Below are 25,106 nucleotides of genomic sequence, written 5' to 3'. Positions count from 1 at the left end.
TGCATCTTCAGCTTTGAGTCTCCTGCTCTGCGGACGGCAGGATGGTCGAGAAAACAGAGATCGGACAGACGTTCGCACAAACCTGCGAGACGCCTGGAGGAGCCGGTTACCGACGAAACACAGTCTTCCGCCATCTGCGGGTATTGCTGCCGGTGTCCAGAGCACCAGTCTTCAAGACACATTTCCTGCGGCGCCCGGGGGACACCGCCCGGCCGCCACCCCAACCGAGTCCGGGATTTGTTGGGATTGTGTCCTCGCGGCCTCTGCGAGCACTCCGCGGCGCGCATGCGCACCGCCTGCTAGGCGTGCGGGCCCCGGCTCCCGGCGTTGAGTGTCCCCGGTCCTTTCCGCGGAATCGGGTTGTCGCCGAGCCGCGGTTTCTTCCTCTTCGCGGGGCCCCCGCGCCCCCGCAGCGAGGACCACCCTTCGGAGCTGCGGGGCGGGAGCCAGCGTGTCCTGTTCGGCGCGTTGGGGCGGAGGCTGCGTGTCTGCGGGCCGGGCCCCGGGGCGCCGCTCATGGCCGGGCCGCGGGTGGACGTGGACGGCGGGCTCCTGGAAGGGGTGAGCGCTGAGCCGGAGGCCGCGGGGTGGAGGTGGGGGTGGGGGTGGGGGTGCGGGGACCTTCGTGGTCTCACGTTCCCTCTTCCCTCCGCCCCGCACCCTGGGCAGGGCGGCCAGATCCTGAGGGTCTCCACGGCCCTGAGCTGTCTCCTGGGCCTCCCGTTGCGGGTGCAGAAGATCCGAGCCGGCCGCAGCACGCCGGGCCTGCGGTAATCGGGGCGCTGGGGCGGGCCGCGGGCCTGGAGGATGGCGAGATCTGGGGGGGGGGGTACAGCGTGGGGGGCAGGCTGTCGGGCTGGGGACTCGGGGCCCCCGCAGTGATGCTGAGCAGATCCGGGTTGCAAGGCCTCCAGGATGCGCGGCGCTCCAGCCTGGGTTGTTAGCCGTGGCCTGGGTTGTGCGATCTTGAAACCCTCCAGGGGCACGTTTTGAAAGTAAGCGCATGTTTTCTCTGGCTAGCGTTGTCTCATTTCCTAAAGAGTTATCTTTTTAAATGTTTCCCCATCTTATTGGGCGTTCCAACTACCTGGACTGCGCGGAGCAGCGGGCAAGATAGACCAGGGCAGCGGGGCGCATGGAGCCAGAGGAAACGCCACTTTTTAACCCGCGCCTTCTCTGCTGCTGCATATATTTTCGACTCGTAGAACAGCAAGGGGCCCAGAACTGTGTCAGCCCAGCTTTCATTCGGACCTCTAGGAAGCTGTGAATTGGACTAGAATGATTGGCTGGGGTGGGGGGGTGGGGGGACGTTGACACTTGCCCATGCTCCTTCTGTCTGGGTAGCTAGGCACGCGTGAACACACATTCCCTTTGCCACAGTGATCTGCAGCAACCCATTTCACCAGGAGGGAGACCCAACTCAGTCCGGCTGTGTTTTCTTACTTTGCCAGCGCTGCCATACCAACATATCACAGACTGGGTGGCCTAAACAACAGAAATTTATTTGCTCACAGTTCTAGAGGCTGGAATTCCAAGATTAAGGTGCTGGCAGGGTTGGTTTCCTCTGAGGACCATAGGGAGGATTCTGTTCCAGGCCTCTCTGCCTGGCTTGGCCACCCTCTTACTGCCTTCCACATGGTCATCCTTCTGTGCACCCACGCCCCTGGTGTGTCTCTGCATGTACTGACCTCTTTTCATAAGGACACCAGTGAGAATGGACTATCGGTCTTACCCCCTCTTCAAATCTAATCATCTTCTGTAAGGGCCTGTCTCCAACTAGTCACATTCTGAGGTGCTGGGGGTTAGGGCTTCAATATATGAATCTTGGGGGAACATAGTTCAGCCCCTAACAGGTACCATAGATTATTCAGGGACGTGCCAGGGAGAGTGGTGGCACTTAGGTAGTTTTATTACTTTTCTTCTTTTGCTCACTTCTAATTTACAACAATACACCAGTGTATGTGTTCACAGCTTAAAGGTTTAGAAGAATCCCTTAAGATGATGCCTACTAGGAGGCAGTCTAGGTGCATAAAACCCCCACGGAAGCTCCGACACTGAGGATTTCAGGATGGTGACTGTGGTTAGACCTTGCTGTTCTCTTGCCATCGCGTCTTTATAACGGGTCACGAATGTGGGGATATAGGCAGTCTGAATGCACACGTTTTGATGCAGTATTATGACCTGAAGGCCTCAACACTTATCTGGACTGGAAATGGTGCGAGATCTGTGTGGTGGGCACCTGGAGGGGGCGGAAATCGGCTCCACGGAGATAATGTTTACACCAGAGAAGATCAAAGGCGGAACGCACACAGCAGACACCAAGACAGCCGGGTAGGTGGCTCTTCTTCCCACCTAAGGACGGGCTTCGGGGTTAGACCTGGGTTCAAGTGCATGTCCCACCACCACCTGGGCAAGTGGCTCAACCTCTCTGGGCTTTAGTTTCCTCACTTTTAAAATGGAGATAAAACACTTGCCTTTTAGGGTTACAGACGTTTTGGGTACTTAATTGTTTATTAGTTGTAGCTGTTACTATACCTAGAATTTTCTCATGTGTATAGTATAACATACTTGTTTTCTTTTTATTATTAGAAACCGAGTATCTGAAAACGCCTGTTTTCATGCTCTGTAGTCCTAGTCGTCTTTGCATTGTAGTATATTTTGTTCTTGACTTTCAGCGAATTATAAACCATATTCTGCTACTTTTATTCTGGGTATGGTCTTGGTTTTCCTTCTTCCCATTGGAAAAATAGATATATAACAATTACATGTAAGGCTGATTTCTTCTACTATGAAATACTGTCTTTAAGATTGAGGATTTCATCATTCAGTTACGGAAGTCCTTTTTTTAACTTTAAACCGGAGGCCACGTACCTGCATCCCCAGTTGTCTGTGCCTCTGCCTGTGGTGATGGGTAAGTGCCCCTTGTGACTTCAGACAGGAAGTGCAGCTAAGCCTGTTCTGCCTTCTCCCCAGGAGCGTGTGTCTCCTGCTGCAGGTCTCCATGCCCTGTGTCCTCTTCGCTGCATCTCCGTCAGAGCTCCGTCTGAAAGGTGGGACCAACGCGGAGATGGCCCCGCAGATTGACTACACGGCTATGGTGAGGGCTCTTGATGTTGTCGACAAACCAAGACGGCCTCGTGGAGTCTCTGTTTACATATATCCGGATTGGTTTTGTGTACACACCTGTGTATTACTCCGTGGTGTCTAGTTCTCTTGTGGGCTTATGTATACTTTGGAGTGTGCGTTGTTATCTTAGATGTGTTCATAGTGAATTTTTTTTTTTTTGCATTTTTCTGAAGCTGGAAACAGGGAGAGACAGTCAGACAGACTCCCGCATGCGCCCGACCGGGATCCACCCGGCACGCCCACCAGGGGCGATGCTCTGTCCACCAGGGGGCGATGCTCTGCCCATCCTGGGCGTCGCCATGTTGCGACCAGAGCCACTCTAGCGCCTGGGGCAGAGGCCACAGAGCCATCCCCAGCGCCCGGGCCATCTCTGCTCCAATGGAGCCTCGGCTGCGGGAGGGGAAGAGAGAGACAGAGAGGAAGGCGCGGCGGAGGGGTGGAGAAGCAAATGGGCGCTTCTCCTATGTGCCCTGGCCGGGAATCGAACCCGGGTCCTCCGCACGCTAGGCCGACGCTCTACCGCTGAGCCAACCGGCCAGGGCCATAGTGAATTCTTTAAAAAACCGGAAGTGAAATTATTAGATGAATTATGTTATGTATTATATACATCAGTTCTTTTATACCCACGATTTGGGAGAAAAAAAAAACCTCAAAACAAGAATTAAATAATATATTTATCAAGTGTTGGTGAGGATGTGGAGAAATCGGGACTCCTGTGCACTGTTGGTGGGAATGCAATATGGTGTAAATTATGGAGTTTTCTCAAAAAATTAAAATTAGAATTCCCTTATGATCCAGTAATCCTACTTCTGGGTACTTATCCAAAAAATCGATGTTAAGATCTCTAAGAGATATTAGCATTCCTGTGTTCACTGTAGTACCATTCACAATAGCCAAGATGTGTGAATAACCTACGTGTCCATTGTATGTATATAAAAATGAGAAGGCAGAATAGAATAATCCTGTTCACAAAAGACCCCTTATTTCCTACAGTGTGTTACATTGTGCAGGGTTAGGAAATACTGGCCTCTGGAGTAAAATGGCCGTTGGGATTAAGTGTTCTGAATTTTTATTTTTATTTTCATTAGACAGAGTTGCACAGCCCTGATTAATTAAATGTTAAACTTTTTTTTCTCCTTAGTGAGAAGTGGGGAGGCAGAGAGACAGACTCCCACATGCGCCTGACCGGGATCCACCCGGCAAGCCCACTAGGGGGCGATGCTCTGCCCATCTCAGCCTGTTGCTTTGTAGCTCAGCAACTGAGCTATTTTAGTGCCTGAGGCAAGACCATAGAGCCATCCTCAGGACCTGGAACCAACTTGCTCCAACCACCCATGGCTGTGGGAGGGAGGAGAAGAGAGAGAAAGAGAGAAAGGAGAGGGGAAAGGTGGAGAAGCAGATGGTTGCTTCCCCTGTGTGCCCTGACCAGGAATTGAACCCGGGACATCCACATGCTGGGCTGGCGATCTACCACTGAGCTAACCCAACAGGGCATATTTTAAACTTTTATTTATTTATTTTATTTTTAATTTTTATTTTTTTTTTTGTATTTTTCTGAAGTTGGAAACGGGGAGGCAGTCAGACAGACTCCCGCATGCGCCTGACCGGGATCCACCCAGCACGCCCACCAGGGGGCGACGCTCTGCCCACCAGGGGGCGATGCTCTGCCCCTCCGGGGCGTTACTCTGTTGCGACCAGAGCCACTCTAGCGCCTGGGGCAGAGGCCAAGGAGCCATCCCCAGCGCCCGGGCCATCTTTGCTCCAATGGAGCCTCGCTGCGGGAGGGGAAGAGAGAGACAGAGAGGAAGGAGGGGGGGGTGGAGAAGCAGATGGGCGCTTCTCCTGTGTGCCCTGGCTGGGAATCGAACCCGGGACTTCTGCACGCCAGGCCGACACTCTACCACTGAGCCAACCGGCCAGGGCTAGCCCACATATTTTTATATCACTATTTATAGTATCTCATTAACTAGTTCAGTGCAGATCACTTCTGTGTAATAAATATACTTGTCAAATCAGTGCATAGTTATTGTTAAGGTAACAATAATCTAATTTTTCAGGTTTTCAAGCCCATGGTTGAAAAGTTTGGTTTCAAGTTTAATTGTGACATTAAAACGAGGTATGTTACTTATTCTCAGCTGTTTGACCCACTACTTGTAAAAATAGTGGAAAAGTTAGACCTTAGAGAACCATCATTCTGGAAGCCACCGACCTCGTCTTTCCTGAAGGAGAGTTGTGCTCTGTGTTTGGAAGCCGTAAGCCGTAGGAACATGAGGCCTGGCGAGCAGCTCCGTGGGATGTGCTCTTCTCTCGGGGGAGAAGTATCTTCCAGGGAGTGCTGCGCTGAGGCACCGTCATATCTAGTGTTATCCATAGTCCACACAGACTGAACGCCCACGTGCGCCCACAGCTGGGCGGGGGCGGCAGGTTCGAAGAAGGGAGTCTCTTCCACAGTGCAATCAGACTTCTTTCCTTAAGCAAAAGGCCCGATTTCCTGCGGGGTGGGGGGCACTTCCGTGCCTTGCAGTCTTGTCCCAGTGTAACTCTGACTTCACTGTCCCCCGGCCTTCCTTTGAACACCCCGCGGAGTCTAATGACGCGATTGCCTGCTGTCCCTTAAATACTTGTGCCTTCGGATTTTCATGTCTCTGTTCGTGGTTTTCCTCTCCTGCTCTCCTAAAAAAATTGGGAATCCTGTTTTCAAATTGTTTTTTTTTCAAAAGGAAACTCTTCATGTCTTGTGTGACTTGTCCATGAGTTCATAGCTGTACCCCTGACTCGTGTCCGGGTAGGTTGGGGCCGCCTCCCTCCCAGATGGGGAGCCCCCATGGATAGGAACTGCATTCTCATCTGTGTGTTCTCAGGCTCTTGTGTAGAATCAATGACACGAAATATTGGAGTTAATTTTATTAGTGTTTAGCTACTTAAAGACTCATTATTAATTGAGCATGTACTATGTGCCAGGCATTGTTATAGGCACTGGAGTATGGCAGGAACAAAATAGAGGTCCTACATCAAGGACTTTTATTTTGAAACAACTCTGTCAACTAGAGCTTCCAGAGTTGAGTGAAATGTCCCCTCTCTGTCCCCCCTACCTGTCCTGCAGGTAGTCCTTGCCACCTGTGACTGTCAAGCACTTGAAATGTAGCTAGTGTGACCGGAGAGCAGAGTTTCAAATTTTATTTAATTTAAATAGTCACTTGGTGATTGAGGCTACCATATTGGACAGCACGGATCTGAAAGAAATTTCAGACTAATTACGTGGCTGGCTATTATTCACATGTTCTTTTATGGCTTTTCTTTTTTTTCATGCAACCAGTTTATGTGTTTGTCATACTTTTTATAGGGGCTACTACCCAAAAGGGGGTGGTGAAGTGATTGTCCAAATGTCGCCAGTTAAACAGCTGAACCCCATAAATCTAACCGACCGTGGCTCCGTGACTAAGATATATGGAAGAGCCTTTGTTGCTGGTGTTTTGCCTTTTAAAGTAAGTTGTCTAGATGTTCTTAGAAGTGTACTTATGTCTCGATAACCGTTATACCATCTGCATTTTGAAATTATTGGGAGAACTTGATTTTATTAAACGTTTTCTCTTAAAATTCTGTGTTCTGCTCATGAAAATCCACTTCTTATATTATGTATGTAAAAGTTATTTTGATTGTCTTTGAAGGCACGGAAAACAATTGTCAAAATAACCGTGAACTTATTTTACTGTTTTTCTGTTTTGCCAAACGAGGTGGCGAAGGAAATGGCGGCTGCGGCTGTGAGGTGCGTCAGGAAGGAGTTCAGGGACCTGTATGTGAACATCCAGCCCGTCCAGGAGCCAAGGGACCAAGCCTTTGGCAACGGCAGTGGACTCATGTGCGACTGTAGACTTATTTTTTTGTATTTTTTGGAAGTTAGAAGCGGGGAGGCAGAGAGACAGACTCCCGCATGTGCCCGACCAGGATCCACCCGGCATGTCCAGCCCATCTGGGGCGTTGCTCCAGTGCAACCAGAGCCATTCTAGCGCCTGAGACGGAGGCCATGGAGCCATCCTCAGTGCCAGGTCCAACTTTGCTCCAGTGGAGCCTTGGATGCGGGAGGGGAAGAGAGAGACAGAGAGGAAGGAGAGGGGGAAGGGTGGAGAAGCAGATGGGCGCCTCTCCTGTGTGCTCTGGCTGGGAATTGAACCCAGGACTTCCACATGCTGGGCCGATGCTCTACCACTGAGCCAGCCAACCATCCAGGGCTGTAGACTTTCTCCTAGGCATTGGTTGACAGCCCCGAAATAATCATAATGCAAGATTTGCAGGGTTCTGTTTGTTTATTTAAATGTGTAGTTTTAAGAAGATATATTTTAAAGGGCATTTATACCTAAAACAATGAACTGTACAATGAATTAAGATGATTATTTTATTGGGAATATTTTCCTGAGGATGTGTTTGCCTTCATTACTTTGTAAGAGCCCTTCTGTCTGGGCAGTGAACTTAAATACTGACGCTATTCAGAAGTTAGCCTGTAAAGCTGAGCCCAAGAGAAATATTTCCAGTGGCTTTTCTGGGCCTTGACATGAAGTCAGTTTACAAGCAAATATACTGCTTACAAAAATTAGGGGATATTTTCAAAATGAATATGAAGCTATAAAATATCCCCTAATTTTTGTGAGTAATATATTAGACACAGCAAAGATCTGGTAGAAAAGAAATATAACTATTAATCCAATAAGGAGTTATTGATTTAAGCATTATAAAATGCTTTAATTGATGCTTTTGAAGTTTAAAAGTAACTTTTGTGGATATTAACATTTTAAAGTCTCTTTTTCGGAGTTCCTATTAAAGGGTTTGAAATAAATGCCTGCTCTACCTATGATAATACCATCGAAAAACTATACAACAAAGCCAAACAGCTCTGTAGAAAGACCTTTTCATTTAACATAATCATGAAATACAGCGCAGTGTGGCTGAGAAACAGTACCACTTATACGCTGGATAGAACTTGTGGGGGGGCCGCCCCTTACCTGTGAGTGGATCAGAATCCAGAGTGACTTCTTGTCTGAAGGGCTCAGGGACCTGATGCCTCGACCAGGATGGAGGATGCTAATAAAGTCTTCATGAAGAATCTCACTTTTACAACATACTAGCCAGATCGGATTCTTCGTGTTTCATAGTCCCTCTTCTCCTCGTCATGTTTGCGTGTGATCTTAGAATATTTATGGCACAGGCAGTAATACGTTTTTCTTCCTATCTAGTGTTATTGCTGAGACATCCACGGGCTGTTTGTTGGCCGGGTCATCACTTGGTAAACGAGGTACGGACAGATGAAGGGACCCCACTGTTCCTCGTGCCACTATGAAATCCTCTAACTCCGCCGGGATGAGAACGTTAGCGCGGTGGGCGGCACGTTGAAAAGGATACGATCAGCTGATGCTGTTGTAGAGTCAGTTAAGTTTTCAGTCCTTCCCCCAGCTTTATACTTTGGAGGATTTCACACCCTTAGAAGAATTGAGTAGACCAGTGAAGGTCCATAGACTGCTCTCCCTGATCGACCAGTAAATGAACACAGACGACAGGCTGTGTCTGTTTACGAAGCATTTCAGTGTGAGTTGCAGGAATACTGAATAGAGCAGACTACGTCCAAGACAACACCTGTGTGATCACAATGCCATCTACACCCAAAGAACGTGTCTGTCATGTTCAGACCTAACTAGTTACCTCCAAAATATATTTTAGAGCAATGTGGGTTTTTGTTTTGTTTTGTTTTCTGACCACACACAGCATTCGGGCATTGTGTCTGTTTAGTATGTTTTTTGTTGTTTTTGTTTTTGTTTTTGTTTACTACAGAATAATCTCTGTTTTTTTATCCCCTTTCATAATATTAACATTTTGAAAAGTCCAGGCCATTTTCTCATAAGATTTCTCACAGTTTGGCTTTGCTCGATTGTCATGTGATTAGATGTAATGTTTGCATATGTTAAGTGCCGAGAAGATTAAATATATACATAAAGATTATCCTAAAGGTTGCGCTGGGCAAGTGGAGAGGCCTGAAAGACTAGATCAGTGCTAACAGGGATATATTCATTCAAATTCTGGCCTTCTAAAGAATTGAGCTTTTTCACGTCGTGCCTGTCGTAGGTGTAAATGCAGACAAGGTGGGAATCGAAGCTGCCGAGATGCTCTTGGCAAACCTGAGACACGGCGGTGCCGTGGACGAGCACCTGCAGGACCAGGTAACGACGCTGCCAGGGAACCCCCTGAGCCTGTTCGATTGAATATTTGGGAGCTGGACTGAATATCAGTTTTGTTGTTGTTTTGTGACAGAGACAGAAAGAGTCAGAGAGAGGGACAGACAGGAAGGGAGAGAGATGAGAAGCATCAATTCTTCATTGTGGCACCTTAGTTGTTCATTGATTGATTTCTCATATGTGCCTTGACCAGAGGGCTACAGCAGATGGAGTGACCCCTTGCTCGAGCCAGCGACCTTGGGCTCAAGCTGGTGAGCTGTGCTCAAACCAGATGAGCCTGCGCTCAAGTCGGCGACCTTGGGGTTTCAAACCGGGGTCCTCTGTGTCCCAGTCCGACGCTCTATCCACTGTGCCACCGCCTGGTCAGGTTGAATATCAGTTGTAATCATTGACTTTCAGACTGTATTTTCCGTCATCCGCTCCACGTTCTCATCTTGCTATCTCACTTGAAATTCAACGTGAATAAAACTCCTTGCCAGACCTCCACCGCCCTCCCAAGTTCAGACTCCGATTGGCATGCTGTAGTTCAGCTAGTTAGTAGAGTGTTATTCTAGCACTGATGTTGCTCAGATTGCAGACCTCGCCTCCCAGGACCTGCACTGGCCCCCGGCACAGATGGTCGCCCTTCCTTCCCGAGATACTTTCTCCCGTGGCCTCTGCTGCCCCGTATCTTTCCGTCTCACTGGCCATCTCGTCCGGCCTCTTTGTTAGCCTGTCACTGCTGTCGTTTTTATCTTCTCACCTTGTAGGTGTCAGGGAGCCCCAAGGCTCGGGCTCACACCTCTGCTCCGTACCTGTATTCACGCCCCTCAGTTATTCTGCCCCGTCTGATGGGCTCAGTGCTATCCCTACGCTGACGACTCCCAAATCTGTGTCACTAGCTCAGACCTTTCTCCTCCTCACACCCCACACCTGCCCGCATCTTTGCTCGGAGGTATCATAGACCCCGCAAACCTAGCACATCTACTCACAGTGACAAAGGCTAGTGAGTATCTCCAAATGACATCTCTTTATGGTCCCCTGTCTGGAGAGAGAGTTCTTTCTGCCACACTCTTCTTGATCTCAAGTCAGCAGTCTGCATTTAGAAATGTATTCAAGATTCCTTAACCACTTTCTTAAGGCAGGATCCCCCTTATTTCTAAGTCTCTTCCTTCTTACCCCGGTCTACTCTGCACTGCCCGTAATTCTGTATTAGTGTGCCGATTTACCTGTTAAAACGTAATTTTAGGCCCTGGCCGGTTGGCTCAGCGGTAGAGCGTCGGCCTGGCGTGCGGGGGACCCGGGTTCGATTCCCGGCCAGGGCACATAGGAGAGGCGCCCATTTGCTTTTCTACCCCCACCCCCTCCTTCCTCTCTGTCTCTCTCTTCCCCTCCTGCAGCCAAGGCTCCACTGGAGCAAAGATGGCCCGGGCACTGGGGATGGCTCCTTGGCCTCTGCCCCAGGCGCTAGAGTGGTTCTGGTCGCAGCAGAGCGACGCCCCGGAGGGGCAGAGCATTGCCCCCTGGTGGGCAGAGCGTTGCCCCTGGTGGGCGTGCCGGGTGGATCCCGGTCAGGCGCATGCGGGAGTCTGTCTGACTGTCTCTCCCCGTTTCCAGCTTCAGAAAAACAAACAAACAAACAAAAAAACAACGTTGTAATTTTAGAGAGGGGAAGAAGTCATATTCTCTATAACAGCCTGTACAGATAGTTGGTCTGATGAAATATATTAGCTTTCCAACTCTGTTTTATTCTTAAACATTAATTTTTTTTAAAAAAAAATCTGTACTGAGGACAGCTGTTAAGGGCTCTGCGCCACATGACAGACTGGGCTGCACAGGTTTTCCGTCATCTTCTTACGGGACTTCTGGGAACCTAGAGAAGTGGACATTCTTTCAGCTACTTTGATGTCTGGTATTTTTATATGGAAAGCAGTAGAATTTGAACTCCAAATATTAGCCCATGTGGGAGATATTTCTTCTTTATTCTCTTTCCCACAGCTGATCATTTTCATGGCGTTAGCCAGCGGCGTTTCCAGGGTAAAAACCGGACCGGTGACGCTCCACACGCAGACGGCCATCCATTTTGCCGAACAGCTGGCAAAGGTGAGCAGGCCGTCGGAAAAGAGTTCATTGATTTTTACTTCGCCAGTGTGGGGTCAGATTTTAATATCCAGAAACGTTATAGTCGTCACGATTGCTGTCGCCCACCGCGTCCTTCCTGTGTGGCCGACACTGAGCTAACCCAGCCTAGGAGATCTGAGTCGTGACCGTGTTAGGTGGCTGCCTGTTATTATTCCCATTTTCCATATGCATAAAGAGAGGCACAGGCGGCCCTGGCTGGTTGGCTCAGCGGTAAAGTGTCGGCCTGGCGTGCAAGAGTCCAGGGTTCGATTCCCGGCCAGGGCACACAGGAGAGGCGCTCATCTGCTTCTCCACCCCTCCCCCTCTCCTTCCTCTCTGTCTCTCTCTTCCCCTCCCGCAGCCGAGGCTCCATTGGAGCAAAGTTGGCCCGGGCGCTGAGGATGGCTCTATGACCTCTGCCTCAGGAGCTAGAATGGCTCTGGTCGCAACAGAGCAATGCCCCAGATGGGCAGAGCATCGCCCCCTGGTGGGCATGCCGGGTGGATCCCAGTTGGGCGCATGTGGGAGTCTATCTGACTGCCTCCCGGTTTCCAACTTCAGGAAAAAAAAAAGAGAGAGAGGCAGAGGCATTAAATTAATTGCTAAGACCACCAGTGGCCCAGGGGCCGAGATGGGCTTTGCGCAAACCCAGGAAAGCATACCCTGAAGCCTGTGCACGGGGCTGCCTCCACCCAGTTAGTGGAGGTGTTTCCCCGGGAATGAGCAGGTCACATCACAAGGCGCTTGCCGTTGGCTCTAAACTTAAATATTTGTATAAAAGTTTAAGTGTTTTACTTTCTTGTATTTTGTCACTAGAATAGAATGTTTGGTGATATTCTAACATTTACTAATCCTCTTAACTGTAGAAGAACAGGTACATAATTTTGAGAGAGAAGGGATTTAACATTAAGCTCATATTAAACATATTAAGAAGCTCATACCTTTTCATTAAAAAAATGCGATGAGCCTGTATTTTGTCTGACAGCAATATAATTCTTTATAGAAAATTTGGAAAGTAGAGAAAGAAAACTGCCCACAATTCCCTTCACTAGTGAAATCAAATCGCTGTTGATATTTCAGTGTTTTTCTACTGTCTTAAAATTGTTTCCCTGCACTTATTACAGTTTCGTTTCTTACCTCTTCCAGTAAGAGGTAGCATATTTCCATTTCACTGTGGTCTTTTTTTTTTTTTTTTTTTTTTTTTGGTATTTTTCTGAAGTTGGAAACGGGGAGGCAGTCAGACAGACTCCCACATGCGCCCGACTGGGATCCACCCGGCATGCCCACCAGGGGGCGATGCTCTGCCCATCTGGGGCGTCGCTCTGTTGCAACCAGAGCCATTCTAGCACCTGAGGCAGAGGCCATGGAGCCATCCTCAGCGCCCGGGCCAACTTTGCTCCAATGGAGCCTTGGCAGCGGGAGGGGAAGAGAGAGACAGAGAGGAAGGAGAGGGGGAGGGGTGGAGAAGCAGATGGGTGCTTCTCCTGTGTGCCCTGGCCGGGAATCGAACACTGGACTCTTGCACGGCAGGCCGATGCTCTACCACTGAGCCAACTAACTGGCCAGGGCTTCACTATGGTCTTTACAATGTAATTTTATGAAGTAATATAATATGTAGAACTCAATTTTATGAAGGAAGGTGCTGACCTTAAGCATTTTTTAAAAATTGTAAAAGTAGCCTGACCTGTGGTGGCGCAGTGGGATAAAGCATAGACCTGGAATGCTGAGGTTGCCGGTTCGAAACCCTGGGCTTGCCTGGTCAAGGCACATACGGGAGTTGATGCTTCCAGCTCCTCCCCCCCCCTCTCTGTCTCTCCCTCTCCTCTCTAAAATGAATAAATAAATTTAAAAAAAATTGTAAAAGTAATGCACACTAATTAACTTGATGCTTGACAAGATAAAAGAAGTGTCAATAGGCCCTGGGCAGGTGGCTCTGTTGGTTACAGCACTGTCCCCTTATGCCAGGGTTGTGCTTAGATCCCCGAGCAGGGCACGTAGAAAAGTCAACCACTGAATGCATGGATAAGGGGGACACAGGTCAGTGTTTCTCTCTCTCTCTCACCTACCCTTTCCTTCCCTCCACCCTCTCTCTCTAAAATAAATAAATAGAAAATAAATTTTAAAAAAGGTTTAAATACTTCACTACCTTATTTTAGAAAAAAATGTAGGGAGTTGGTAATGGGGGGGCATTGTAATTAACGACTGAGATTTAAAAATTGATAATTTGCTTACACTTCACTCCTGGGGGTTCTAATTCAGTGGGTATGGAGTGGGGCCCGGGCTGCTGGTTTTGACAGAACGGCACAGGTATGTGCACCTCCGAATAAGAACCATGTTCTGGAACAAAGGATTTTACGTCCAAGCTGCTGAAGTGCTCAGGACGGTTGGATTTCTGTGTCTCTGGCTTCTTCGGTAAAAGGAGTTTAGTATTAACTACCCGCCTGTGTAAGCCCGGGCCATGGGCTCTCTCCTCCCTCCCTCTTCCTGTTACTTACATCCTTCGGGCTCTTCTGGTTCCAGGCTAAATTCACTGTGAAGAAATCAGAAGAGGAAGGCGATGCCTCGAAAGATGCTTACATCATCGAGTGCCAGGGAATCGGGATGACAAACCCAAACCTATAGGGCACTTGCCTTTGAAACGATACCTCCTCAGCTCTATTGCACCAATTCGTTTCATAAATATTGCAAAACAGAAAATGAGAAGTAACTTAAACTCAGAGGCGGAGTACAGAGCGTTCTAGATTTGCTGAGAATGCATCATCACATTAACCTGACTTCAAACATCTCCCGAGATGTGGACGACGAAATATCCCCAAGCCGGCCAGTACGTCTGAGAGCCGATTTCAGTTTGTTTGAAAGCATTGATGTAAAATATCTTTTCCCCCTGAAGTCTGTGTGCTTTTTCTTTTGTATGTAATAAACGAAGTCAGGAATGTTGAGTGGGCCACCATTTGTGTCTCGTTCCAATCCCTTTGCTGAAGTCTCCCGCGAAGGATTCACGAGGCAACCTCATGCACACATACATACTAGCCATGTCACTGATTTCACGAGCATTTTCTTGCTCTAATGCCGCACACCTTCTTTCTTGCCCGGCACCTGGTCAGTGCTGGTCAGTGCCGATCAGTGCCGATCTCGAGTCTGTTGACTATGTTGTGAAAGCCAAACAAGGGGAACTGCCAGATTTCAGCCTCAGCTATGTTTTCGTTTGGCTTGTGGTGTGAAATAATGGAGTGCCTGGAACAGACTCTGCCTTCAGCGCTCTGCGTGAGGTCACCACGCTCAGATTACTTCCTGCCCTGGAGCCAGTTGAGGTTGTGACCCAAATGAAACCGGTTTGGTGGAGGAGCTAAATGTGCCGAACTGTGATAGAGTGAAGAATTCATTAAAACTTGGTTCTAGCCTGACCAGGTGGTGGCGCAGTGGATAGTGTCGGACTGGGACGCGGAGGACCCAGGTTCAACACCCTGAGGTCACTGGCTTGAGCACAGGCTCAACTGGTTTGAGCAAGGCTCACCAGCTTGAGCCCAAGGTTGCTGGCTTGAGCAAGGGGTCACTCGCTCTGCTGTAGCCCCCCAGTCAAGGCACATATGAGAAAGCAATCAATGAACAACTAAGGTGCTGTAATAAACAAAGAACTGGTACTTCTCATCTCTCTCCTTTCCTGTCTGTCTGTCCCTATCTGTCCCTCTCTCTGTCTCTGTCACCAAAACAAAACAAAAAACAAACAACCCCACAAAAAGAACTTGGTTCTGTCTAGGATTTCACCCTGTGATGATTCAAACAGTCCAAGACATAGATCCAGAGGGCCAGAGGATGGTGTTATCAGACCTTCAGAAAGTGCTGCATGCGCCTGTGTTGAACAGTAACATAAAAACAATGAGCCCTGTGTACATGACGGTGATTCCGGTCATTGATGTCTGTGGCCTTGGACACAGTTGGGTTCAATTTGCTTGGCAGATAGAGTGACAGGATCGCTTGCTATTTTTATAGCTTTACATAGATACATTTTATAAGTTCTATTTCTATTAAAAAAATGAGATACGAAATACATTTCTATGTTAGGGCAAAACTACACTTTTAGTATAGTTTTTAGAGGGGTTCTGATAAACTGGGGGTCTTCAGACGCATGCGATTCTCGCCGCCTCTGCCAGGCTGTGCGGTGTGGGAAAACGGTCGGCCAGAGCACGGAGGCCGGGAGCTTTGGAGTGAGAGAGTCAAGGTCAGCAAGTGGACAGGAAGTGTCCACGATTCCTCTTGGCCTGGGAGGCGGGGGTCACTCTAGTTCGGTCTCAGGTCAGGTAAAGTGAAGGTGGGACTACCGTGAAGAAATTTTCAGAAAGACCTAGAAGTGATTGGAGCTTCTGTGTTCTCCCAAACGAAACTGTATCTCTACTTTGACATCTAACATTTTATTTCGATACGCCACCTCAATGATTTAAGACCACTTACTGCAGCGAACTCCACCGACTCCGCGCTCTGTGTGTACAGTGGTCTTGAAATAAAAGGGTGCCCATCGCCTGCACAAGGGGCGCTCATTACGCTGGTTCCACTGAGCCTCCCCTTGAGTTTCAAGGCTGCAGCTGTCAGCAGCATGTAGAGACTTTGTTCCCAAATGTTTCTCCTTCAGTGGTTACTTCCCCCTAAAATCGAGTCCTCCCTCCTGCAGTCAAGGTCCAGCTTGCATCTTGTCCTTTCCCAGCTTCTCTCTCACCACCCCCGTTCTTCCCCTTTACAAAAGAGAAATCTTTTCTTCACCTGTTTTATTTTCACACGGGCACGTTCCCCTGGAGAACAGTAAACTCTCCAAGGCACCCCATAAAGGGGCCATGTGAAATACTCGTCTCTCCACTGAGGACTCCACCGGCACCTTACGTATTTGCATGACTTTAGGGAAGGAGGTGAAAACTTCCATGTTTACTTTCCACTGATCAACATTATATCTTTAAATAAAACTTAGTCTTCTGGTTATTAGGAGAAGCTTTTTTTTTTATTTGTTTGCCAAAAGCCTATGAGAAAGTTTAAATCTATTTTTTTTTTTAAAAAATTGGGCCCTGGCCAGTTGGCTCAGTGGTAGAGCATCGGCCTGGCATGCAGGAGTCCCAGGTTTGATTCCTGGCCAGGGCACACAGGAGAAGTGCCCATCTGCTTCTCCACCCCTCCCCCTCTCCTTCCTCTCTGTCTGTCTCTTTCCCTCCCGCAGCCAAGGCTTCATTGGAGCAAAGTTGGCCCGGGTGCTGAGGATGGCTCCATGGCCTCTGCCTCAGGCGCTAGAATGGCTCTGGTTGCAACAGAGCGACGCCCCAGATGTCAGAGCATCGCCCCCTGGTGGGCATGCCGGGTGGATCCCGGTCGGGCGCATGCGGGAGTCTGTCTCTCTGCCTACCCGTTTCCAACTTCGGAAAAATACAGAAAAAAAAAAAGAAAAAAAAAACTTTGGGAGTTGACTGCTTAGTAAGAATTAGGAATTATTTCTTTGCTCCTACTCACCCCTGGCCTGTGGGCTGTTGCAGCTTCTATCATCTGTATTATTAATACTCTGTAAATCACGCACACAATTGGTGATACCTATTTTAAAGCCCACACTCGCTCAATAACCTTTTTGCTCTCGATTTTCCATTGACCTGTGTCATCTCGATAACTAACAATAAACATCCAGAGATATGTAATCTAACTTTTTTTAAAAAAAGAGCATCCAGCCCTGGCCGGTTGGCTCAGCGGTAGAGCATCGGCCTAGCATGCAGAGGACCCGGGTTCGATTCCCGGCCAGGGCACATAGAAGAAGCGCCCATTTGCTTCTCCACCCCTCCGCCGCGCTTTCCTCTCTGTCTCTCTCTTCCCCTCCCGCAGTCAAGGCTCCATTCGAGCAAAGATGGCCCGGGCGCTGGGGTTGGCTCTGTGGCCTCTGCCTCAGGCGCTAGAGTGGCTCTGGTCGCAATATGGCGACGCCCAGGATGGGCAGAGCATCGCCCCCTGGGGGGCAGAGCACCGCCCCTGGTGGGTGTGCCGGGTGGATCCCGGTCGGGCGCATGCGGGAGTCTGTCTGACTGTCTCTCCCTGTTTCCAGCTTCAGAAAAAAATGAAAAAAAAAAAAAAAAAAAAAAAAAGAGCATCCATCTTGTTGAGATGTACTTCTACAAAATTTTACTTTGATATATATATATATATATATATTTGAGATATATATATATAGATATAGATATAGATATATTTTTTTGTATTTTTCTGAAGCTAGAAACCGGGAGAGACAGTCAGACAGACTCCCGCATGCGCCCGACCGGGATCCACCCGGCACGCCCACCAGGGGCGGACGCTCTGCCCACCAGGGGGCGATGCTCTGCCCCTCCGGGGCGTCGCTCTGCCACGACCAGAGCCACTCTAGCACCTGGGGCAGAGGTCAAGGAGCCATCCCCAGTGCCCGGGCCATCTTTGCTCCAATGGAGCCTCAGCTGCGGGAGGGGAAGAGAGAGACAGAGAGGAAGGAGAGGGGGAGGGGTGGAGAAGCAAATGGGCGCTTCTCCTGTGTGCCCTGGCCGGGAATCGAACCCGGGACTTCTACACGCCAGGCCGACACTCTACCACTGAGCCAACCGGCCAGGGCCTACTTTGATATTTAATAATATTTAAAATATATATACATTATGCTCAATCGTATAGTAAAGCTAATTATAATTGGTCAAGCCAGGAGAAATTTTAAACATTTTAAGAGTCATGTGTTCACTGAAAATTTTAACAGTGCAAATTATATACGCATTATTTGTATTGCAGAGAAATACGACAAAGTGACCTTGTAAGCATAAAATATATAATGATAATATTCGGCTAGTGGGATGTATTTTTTTAATTTTTATTTATTTTTTTATTTTTTGTATTTTTCCGAAGCTGGAAACAGGGAGAGACAGTCAGACAGACTCCTGCATGCGTCCAACTGGGATCCACCCGGCATGCCCACCAGGGGCGACGCTCTGCCTACCAGGGGGCGATGCTCTTGCCCCTCTGGGGCGTCGCTCTGCCACGACCAGAGCCACTCCAGCGCCTGGGGAAGAGGCCAAGGAGCCATCCCCAGCGCCCGGGCCATCTTTGCTCCAATGGAGCCTTGGCTGCGGGAGGGGAAGAGAGAGACAGAGAGGAAGGAGGAGGGGTGGAGAAGCAAATGGGTGCCTCTCCTATGTACCCTGGCCGGGAATCAAACCCGGGTCCCCTGCACGCCAGGCTGACGCTCTACCTGCTGAGCCAACCAGCCAGGGCCAGTGGGATGTAGTTTTTTAATGAAGATGGTGGACATCCGAAAGCCACGGCATTTAGACGCCAGTCTGTGGACTGGTTTCACCTGAAAAGGCAGTACAGGCAGACCTTGTTTTACTGCACTTCGCAGGCACTGTGGCTCTTTACAAATTGAAGGTAAGACCCGGCACCAGCGAAAACATGGCGACTCGCTGAAGGCTCAGATGATGGTTAGCATTTCTTAGCAATGAAGTATTTTTCTATGTTTTTATTTATTTTTTTAAATTAATTTTAATGGGGTGACATTGATAAATCAGGGTACATAGGTTCAGAGAAAACATCTCCAGGTTATTTTGACATTTGATTATGTTGCAAACCCATCACCCAAAGTCATATAGTCTTCCGTCACCTTCTTCTATCTGGTTTTCTTTGTGTCTCTCCCCTCCCCCCGCTCCCTTCCCCTCCTCACCCCCGTAACCACCACACTCTTGTCCATGTCCCTGAGTCTCATTTTTATGTCCCACTTATGTATGGAATCATATAGTTCCTAGTTTTTTCTGATTTACTTATTTCACTCAGTATAATGTTATCAAGGTCCATCCATGTTGTTGTAAATGATCCGATGTCATAATTTCTTGTGGCTGAGTAGTATTCCATAGTATATATGTACCACATCTTCTTTATCCATTTATTGAAGGGCTTTTTGGTTGTTTCCATGTCTTGGCCACTGTGAACAATGCTGCAATGAACATGGGGCTGCATGTGTTTTTATATACCAGTGTTTTTGAGTTATGAGGATATATTCCCAGTATAGGGATTGCTGGGTCATATGGTAGTTCTATTTTTAATTTTTTGAGGAACCACCATACTTTCTTCCATACTGGTTGTATTACTTTACATTCCCACCAACAGTGGATGAGGGTTCCTTTTTCTCCACAGCCTTTCCAACACTTGCTATTACCTGTCTTGTTGATAATTAGCTATTATCGGCAATGAAGTATTTTTAAATCAAGGACTATACATTGCTTTCTTCGACATAATGCTATTGCACACTTAATAGACTATAGTATAGTGTAAATATAACTTTTATATGCATTGGGAAAGCAGAAAAAAAATTTGTGTCACTTTATTGGGATGGTTTGAACCAAACCTGCCGTCTCCGTGGTCTGCCTGTATTTGTGTATTTGTAACTGAGATGAGATCCTTTGCTAGAATTGTTGACACTTATGATGAAAAACTTTGAGGCCTAAATATCAGGTTAAACAGTGTTTCTCTGTGTGTCACTGGGGGTGTTTTTAGAGGAAACTGGCGTTTGAAGAGTGAGTTTAGAGCAGTGCCCTCCCCAGTGGGTGTGGGCATCATCTGGTCCACGCCCGGCCTGGATGGAGCCAACGGTGGAGGAAGGTGGCCTCCCAGCTGCCTGCCTGCGGGACCTGTGACCCCAGTCTTCCTGCCCTCAGTGCTCCTGGGTTTTAGGCCATCAGACCCAGACCGGAATCTACACCACTGACCTTCAGGATCAGGCCTGTGACCAGCACCCCTGGCCTTCCTGGGTCCCCAGCGTGCAGGCGGCAAATGGTGGGACTTCTCAGTCTCCCTCACCACAGGAAGTAATGACTAAAAAAATCAACCTCTCGATCTATATAGTGAGCTTCTCCTTATGTATTTATATCCTACTGGTACTATTTCTCTAGCGAACACTGACTATGACTAATGCAAGTGATGTATTAGTCTGAGTGTGAAGGAGGGCTTGTCTGGGGCTAATGCCCAACTCTCTCAGGAAGGGGACTTGACCTGGTGATCAGACCCAGGACCACTGCAGCTGGTTCTCGGACTCCTATGGGAGAGTGTGCAGCCTGGCCCGAACTCGCAAGTTTCAAGTGGCGTGGCCCAGCACATGGGGCCAACAATCCTGCCTTGGGGGTCAGCACCAGGTGAGGGGCGCTGGAGCCGTGGTTTGCTGCTGTCCTGCTGTGGGGCGGGGGTCAGCACCACGTGAGGGGCGCTGGAGCCGTGGTTTGCTGCTGTCCTGCGGGGGGGGGGGGTCAGCACCACGTGAGGGATGCTGGAGCCGTGGTTTGCTGCTGTCCTGCGGGGGGGGGGGGGTCAGCACCACGTGAGGGGTGCTGGAGCCGTGGTTTGCTGCTGTCCTGCCCCGGGGCGGGGGTCAGCACCACGTGAGGGGCGCTGGAGCTGTGGTTTGCTGCTGTCCTGCTGGTGGGGGCGGGGGTCAGCACCATGTGAGGGGCGCTGGAGCCGTAGTTTGCTGCTGTCCTGGGGGAGGTCAGCACCACGTGAGGGGCGCTGGAGCCGAGGTTCGCTGCCACCAACTGAGCAGCCTCGATAGGAACTGGCCGCAGAAAGGGCCCTCCTTCCCCTTTCCCAGCTCCAGCCGGGCTTTCCCTGTGGAACCCACCAGAAGCCCTGGGAGTCTGGGAATCATCATTTACATACGCAGCCCTCACAGGGCAGAGTTGTGAAAGGTGTGCTTGGACCTGAGAATCAGCCAGCACCCGGCAGGATCCACTCCTTCGGTCATTCAGCGCGCATTATGTGTTTCTAACAACAGTAACATCTTTTTGCTTTTGCCTAACAAAATACTGCTGTCCTTTTTACACACAAAGCTATTTTCATCCTCTTCCTCAAAAGAGAGACCCAAAGTCCCAGAAGTCACCGTGACCATCTCTGGGTGCTGTTACTGACTCTACTCTAGTCCCACCTGACTAGTCTGTAACGTAGGGACGAAATTGTAAAGTTAATCACCAATAACGGTCTGTATATGTATAAAATAAAGAGGGATAACGGCTCGGGGAGGTGGGGGGGGGGGGCGTAGGGCAGGGAACAAGTAACTAGACACCAGCTTGTACATAACAAGCGAGGAAGAAAGTTTGCCCGGCGACGGCCCTGTGTGCTCAGATTTGCTCTCTGCTCTATTCCCTGTGCCCTGCACTGTGAGCGTCCTCCAACTCTTCACTCCCAGCGGGGCTGCGGCTCAGTGGTCTACCTTTATTTAGTGCATGGCGGTGGCTTTGCCTTAACTTCCATTCCCGGATTTGAGAGTACTCAAAGGGACCTCAGCGAACGCCCTGGGCTCTAGACTGAGTCCTCCCTGCCTCCGTGGTTAGAGCACCACTCAGTTACCCTTAGTAATTGGGAGCAATTGCCCCAGCGAAAACAATGATCCCTGCTTTGTTATTGCAACAACACAAGGAGGACTCACCACGGTCAGCGGAAGCCTCCCCTTCCAGTTCACTGGAGCCATTGTTTTTGTGCCCTCTGGTGGAAGCTTTTCTCCTGTGGGCGTTAACTGCCCTAAACCAACACAGTCCAAGCTGCAGGGATGGGAAACAGAATGGTGGGCGGGTGGGGGTGGGGGCGGGGGCGGGGTGGGGGTGGGGGTGGGGGTGGGCGGGGGCGGGGTGGGGGCGGTGGTGTTTGTAATCGACTGTAACCAGCACGCCTGTCCTTGCCTTGATCCCTGTGTTCTGGCTCCGGAAGATGAGGACCCGGTTAGTCCCTGGTGCCAGGAAGAGCCTGCATCCCATTGAGCGGGGCCCCACCCTTTTGGGGTGTTGGCTCCCAAAGGCGCTGTAACTGAATCTGCAGTAGGTTGTTTTTGTCAACTCTGCTGCCTCCGTGGGATGTCTTGCCAGCTATGGGCGTGAGCTCATCGGTGCACTTCTTTAGTTGGGAAATGAGTTTCTTGAGCAGAAGCAGTATTGTGTGGAAAACCGGAAGCCCACAGAGAGACTTTATTATCTGTGGCTGCACAGCAGATTGCTTCACCATTTAGCCTCTTACTACAAACATTTATTGTTTCACATTTTCTGTGGATCAGGAACAGGACGAGCTTAGCTGGACGGTTCTGGCTCACTGCATCCCAGGAGGCTGCAGTCAAGCCAAGCCACTGGGTGGAGCCACAGTCATCTCAAGACTTGAACGGGGTCGCAGGGACCACCTGCAGTCTCGCCTTTGGTTGTTGGCAAGCGTTGGTTCCTCCCCGGCGGATAAACTGTGGGCATTTCCATCACCATCGGGCTTCTCACAACTAGCTTTGGTCTCCTTAGTGTGAGTCAACAGAGAAAGAGAGAGAACACCCCCCAAGTGGAAACCACAGTCTTTTTATAACCTAATCTCAGAAGTGATATCTGCCTCATTTCTGCCATATTCTATCAATTAGAAGCAAGTCAATAACCCAGCTCTGGGCCGTGGGGATGGGATTACCCAAGGGCACGGACAGCAGGAGGAGGGGATCATTGGGGGCCGTGTTTGGGGCTGCCTACCACAGTCACACCGGCAGAAACAGACCAGTAGGGAATGGGAGTAGATAACTGTTCTTTTCAGAAACGGCTCCTGGTTAGCTACTGGGTCTTGGCACGACTGAACTTTTGATCTGGGACATCTAGAGTGCTTGTGACCTGAGCTTGCCATGACAAACTGACTGTTTTCTGACCCACCCGGATCCAGGCTGGGTGAAGGCATCAGCCATCCAACATCAAGTGGAAATCACGTAAGTGAGATTAGGCACAGGGAGCCCCCGAAGATACGAGATACTGATGGGGACGGAGTGGTCCCCTGCAGCACCTGATCCCACTACGTACTGCCTCTATGGTCTTATGGCCCCGCGGGGAGTCCCGATCACCAGCTGGCTTGGTGGCAAAGCTAAGGCCCAGCTTGCAGGTGGCTCTACACAAAGTTTTGCTGTGACCCAGGGGGCAGATGCTGCAGTGCTACAACCCCCTTCACTCGGGCGGGACAGTGGGGACCAAAAACCCTCCTAGTGGGCAGAACCCAGGGCGGTGCACCTGGTTGTCCACTCGGTCCGGACTGAAAGGTGGTCCGAGTGCAAACGCGCTGATTCGGGGACAGGGACCGGCGGTTTGTCTGAAATGAAGCAGATGCAGAACATAAAGGTTTGGGAGATCGGGGACCAAGGAGGAGGGGAGAGGTCCACGGATGAAACTTTCAGGATGAGCCTCAAGTGCGAAAAATAAAATTGTGTTCTGCATGAATAGTCACAAAGAGCATTCGTGCGGAAGAGACAATAACCAGGTGGATGGAATGGTCCAACCTGGGTGTCCGTCAACTTCTCCCCGCAGCCAGTTCGGTGTGGCTCAGTGGCCGCGGGGGGTGGTGGGGGGATAAATGTGTGGTTTCAAGGCTGTGAGCCCCATCGCTGGGGACCTACCCCGTGGGGGGTGGAAGCTGAGTCCTCCACGGGGCCCTTTTCCTTGAGAAAGACCCAGAAACCCTCAGGGCAGGTTGATCCCAAGGGAGGAGGCAAACGTTGTCATCAGGGGAAAGAATTCACTCCGGATAGGTGTTTGCCTTCTGGGACCACAGTGCTTCTGCCAGGATGACGGTCCTCCTCTCGAATGGAGGTTTGGCACTGTGGCTTCGGACCAAGGAGCTCACTTCTAAGTCATCCTGGAAGGACGGCAGGAAGGGAGGGAGGGAGGGAGGCAGGGAAATAATGTATCAAACCTGTTAAAAGGAGCTGTCTGAGGGGAGGTAGGTAGGGTAATGAATGTATCCACAGGGTCAGGCAGAAATAGGTTAAATTACCAGCAATCACTTCCTAAAAGCAAGGCTACACAATCATCATCATAACAATAAGACAAATAATGCAAATAACTAATCCTATTACCAATAAGTAAATGATCCAAGGATAAACTGTTTTGTGTACTCACAGCTGTCAACCTCCTTTTGAACCCCACCCTGTATGGATTGCCATTTCTTTTCCATTTTCCCCAATTTTCCAAATTATGTAGCTGGAATAATATTTAAAACTAAAATGACAAAGGTGACAAAAGATGGCTTTTAATGTGCCCTCCTGCAAGAGTTGTTTCCTAACTAAGAAAGGATCGCTTGGAGGCCACTGGACTTCTGTTGTGATTCTGGTTCCGTTACCTCCAGACCCTCGGGCACAGGCTGCTGCCCCCTCTCCATCATTGCCACCTCTCTGGACTCTGAGAGATTCTCCAATGTCAGTGTCCATAGGCTTCTTCAGGGAGACTTACAGAGACTCAGGCTCCCATCCCGCCCCCTTGTCCTCCACCCCCTAGATTCTGACTGGGTCCCTCTGGGTGGGACCCAGGAATCTGTTTTTAAAAGGACCCCCGCCCCCAAGCGAGTGACCTGTTTGGATTGTTCACACATAACACCCTTTCTGGAACACTGATTTACAGGAGGCTCCGGGGCTGGAAGACTTGACTTCAAGTAAAGACCTGGGAAGAAACAGGTGCAGGTCGGGCTGTTGTTCTGTTTGTTAATAGGATCGGGTTCCAGAAACTCAAGTAGAAAGACAACCCAGAATCCTCTGTGCCTTTGCTTAGCATTGATTCGAAGTGTAGTGCGCGCGTCACTGCACTCACGTTACCAATCTGGGTGTGTGGAAGGGTCCCATCTGCATGAGAAAGGCCGCCCAGCATAATGGTG

The 25,106-nt window shown here is 49.5% G+C and overlaps 1 protein-coding gene across 2 annotated transcripts; it reads left to right on the top strand.

Moving 5' to 3' along the window:
* The first annotated feature begins 291 nt into the window (after nt 1-291).
* On the top strand, nt 292-14,386 carry RTCA (RNA 3'-terminal phosphate cyclase). Of its 2 annotated transcripts, XM_066352841.1 has the most exons (11): nt 292-561; nt 670-770; nt 2,188-2,331; nt 2,974-3,097; nt 5,184-5,242; nt 6,470-6,611; nt 6,861-6,985; nt 8,355-8,413; nt 9,238-9,332; nt 11,325-11,429; nt 13,968-14,386. In XM_066352841.1, the coding sequence occupies exons 1-11, from the start codon at nt 517-519 to the stop codon at nt 14,067-14,069; spliced, it is 1,101 nt and encodes a 366-aa protein (XP_066208938.1). In that variant the 5' UTR covers nt 292-516; the 3' UTR covers nt 14,070-14,386. The 2 variants fall into 2 exon arrangements, with proteins under 2 accessions (XP_066208938.1, XP_066208939.1); XM_066352842.1 differs by lacking the exon at nt 292-561 and having other exon boundaries at nt 2,173-2,331.
* The last annotated feature ends 10,720 nt before the right edge of the window (nt 14,387-25,106 follow it).

This window comes from Saccopteryx leptura, chromosome 11 (assembly GCF_036850995.1).
Source record: "Saccopteryx leptura isolate mSacLep1 chromosome 11, mSacLep1_pri_phased_curated, whole genome shotgun sequence".
NCBI classification, from domain to species: Eukaryota; Metazoa; Chordata; class Mammalia; order Chiroptera; family Emballonuridae; genus Saccopteryx; species Saccopteryx leptura.
The sequence above is the reverse complement of the archived record's forward strand: the minus strand, read 5'-3'. Positions and strand labels throughout refer to the sequence as shown.

Excerpts from the sequence above, each read along its gene's own strand:
- RTCA (XM_066352841.1), top strand. The coding sequence starts at position 517 with ATGGCCGGGCCGCGGGTGGACGTGGACGGCGGGCTCCTGGAAGGG. Across the intron at positions 2,332-2,973 it reads GCAGACACCAAGACAGCCGG|GAGCGTGTGTCTCCTGCTGC; the intron begins GTAGGTGGCTCT and ends CCTTCTCCCCAG. Across the intron at positions 8,414-9,237 it reads GTCATCACTTGGTAAACGAG|GTGTAAATGCAGACAAGGTG; the intron begins GTACGGACAGAT and ends TGCCTGTCGTAG.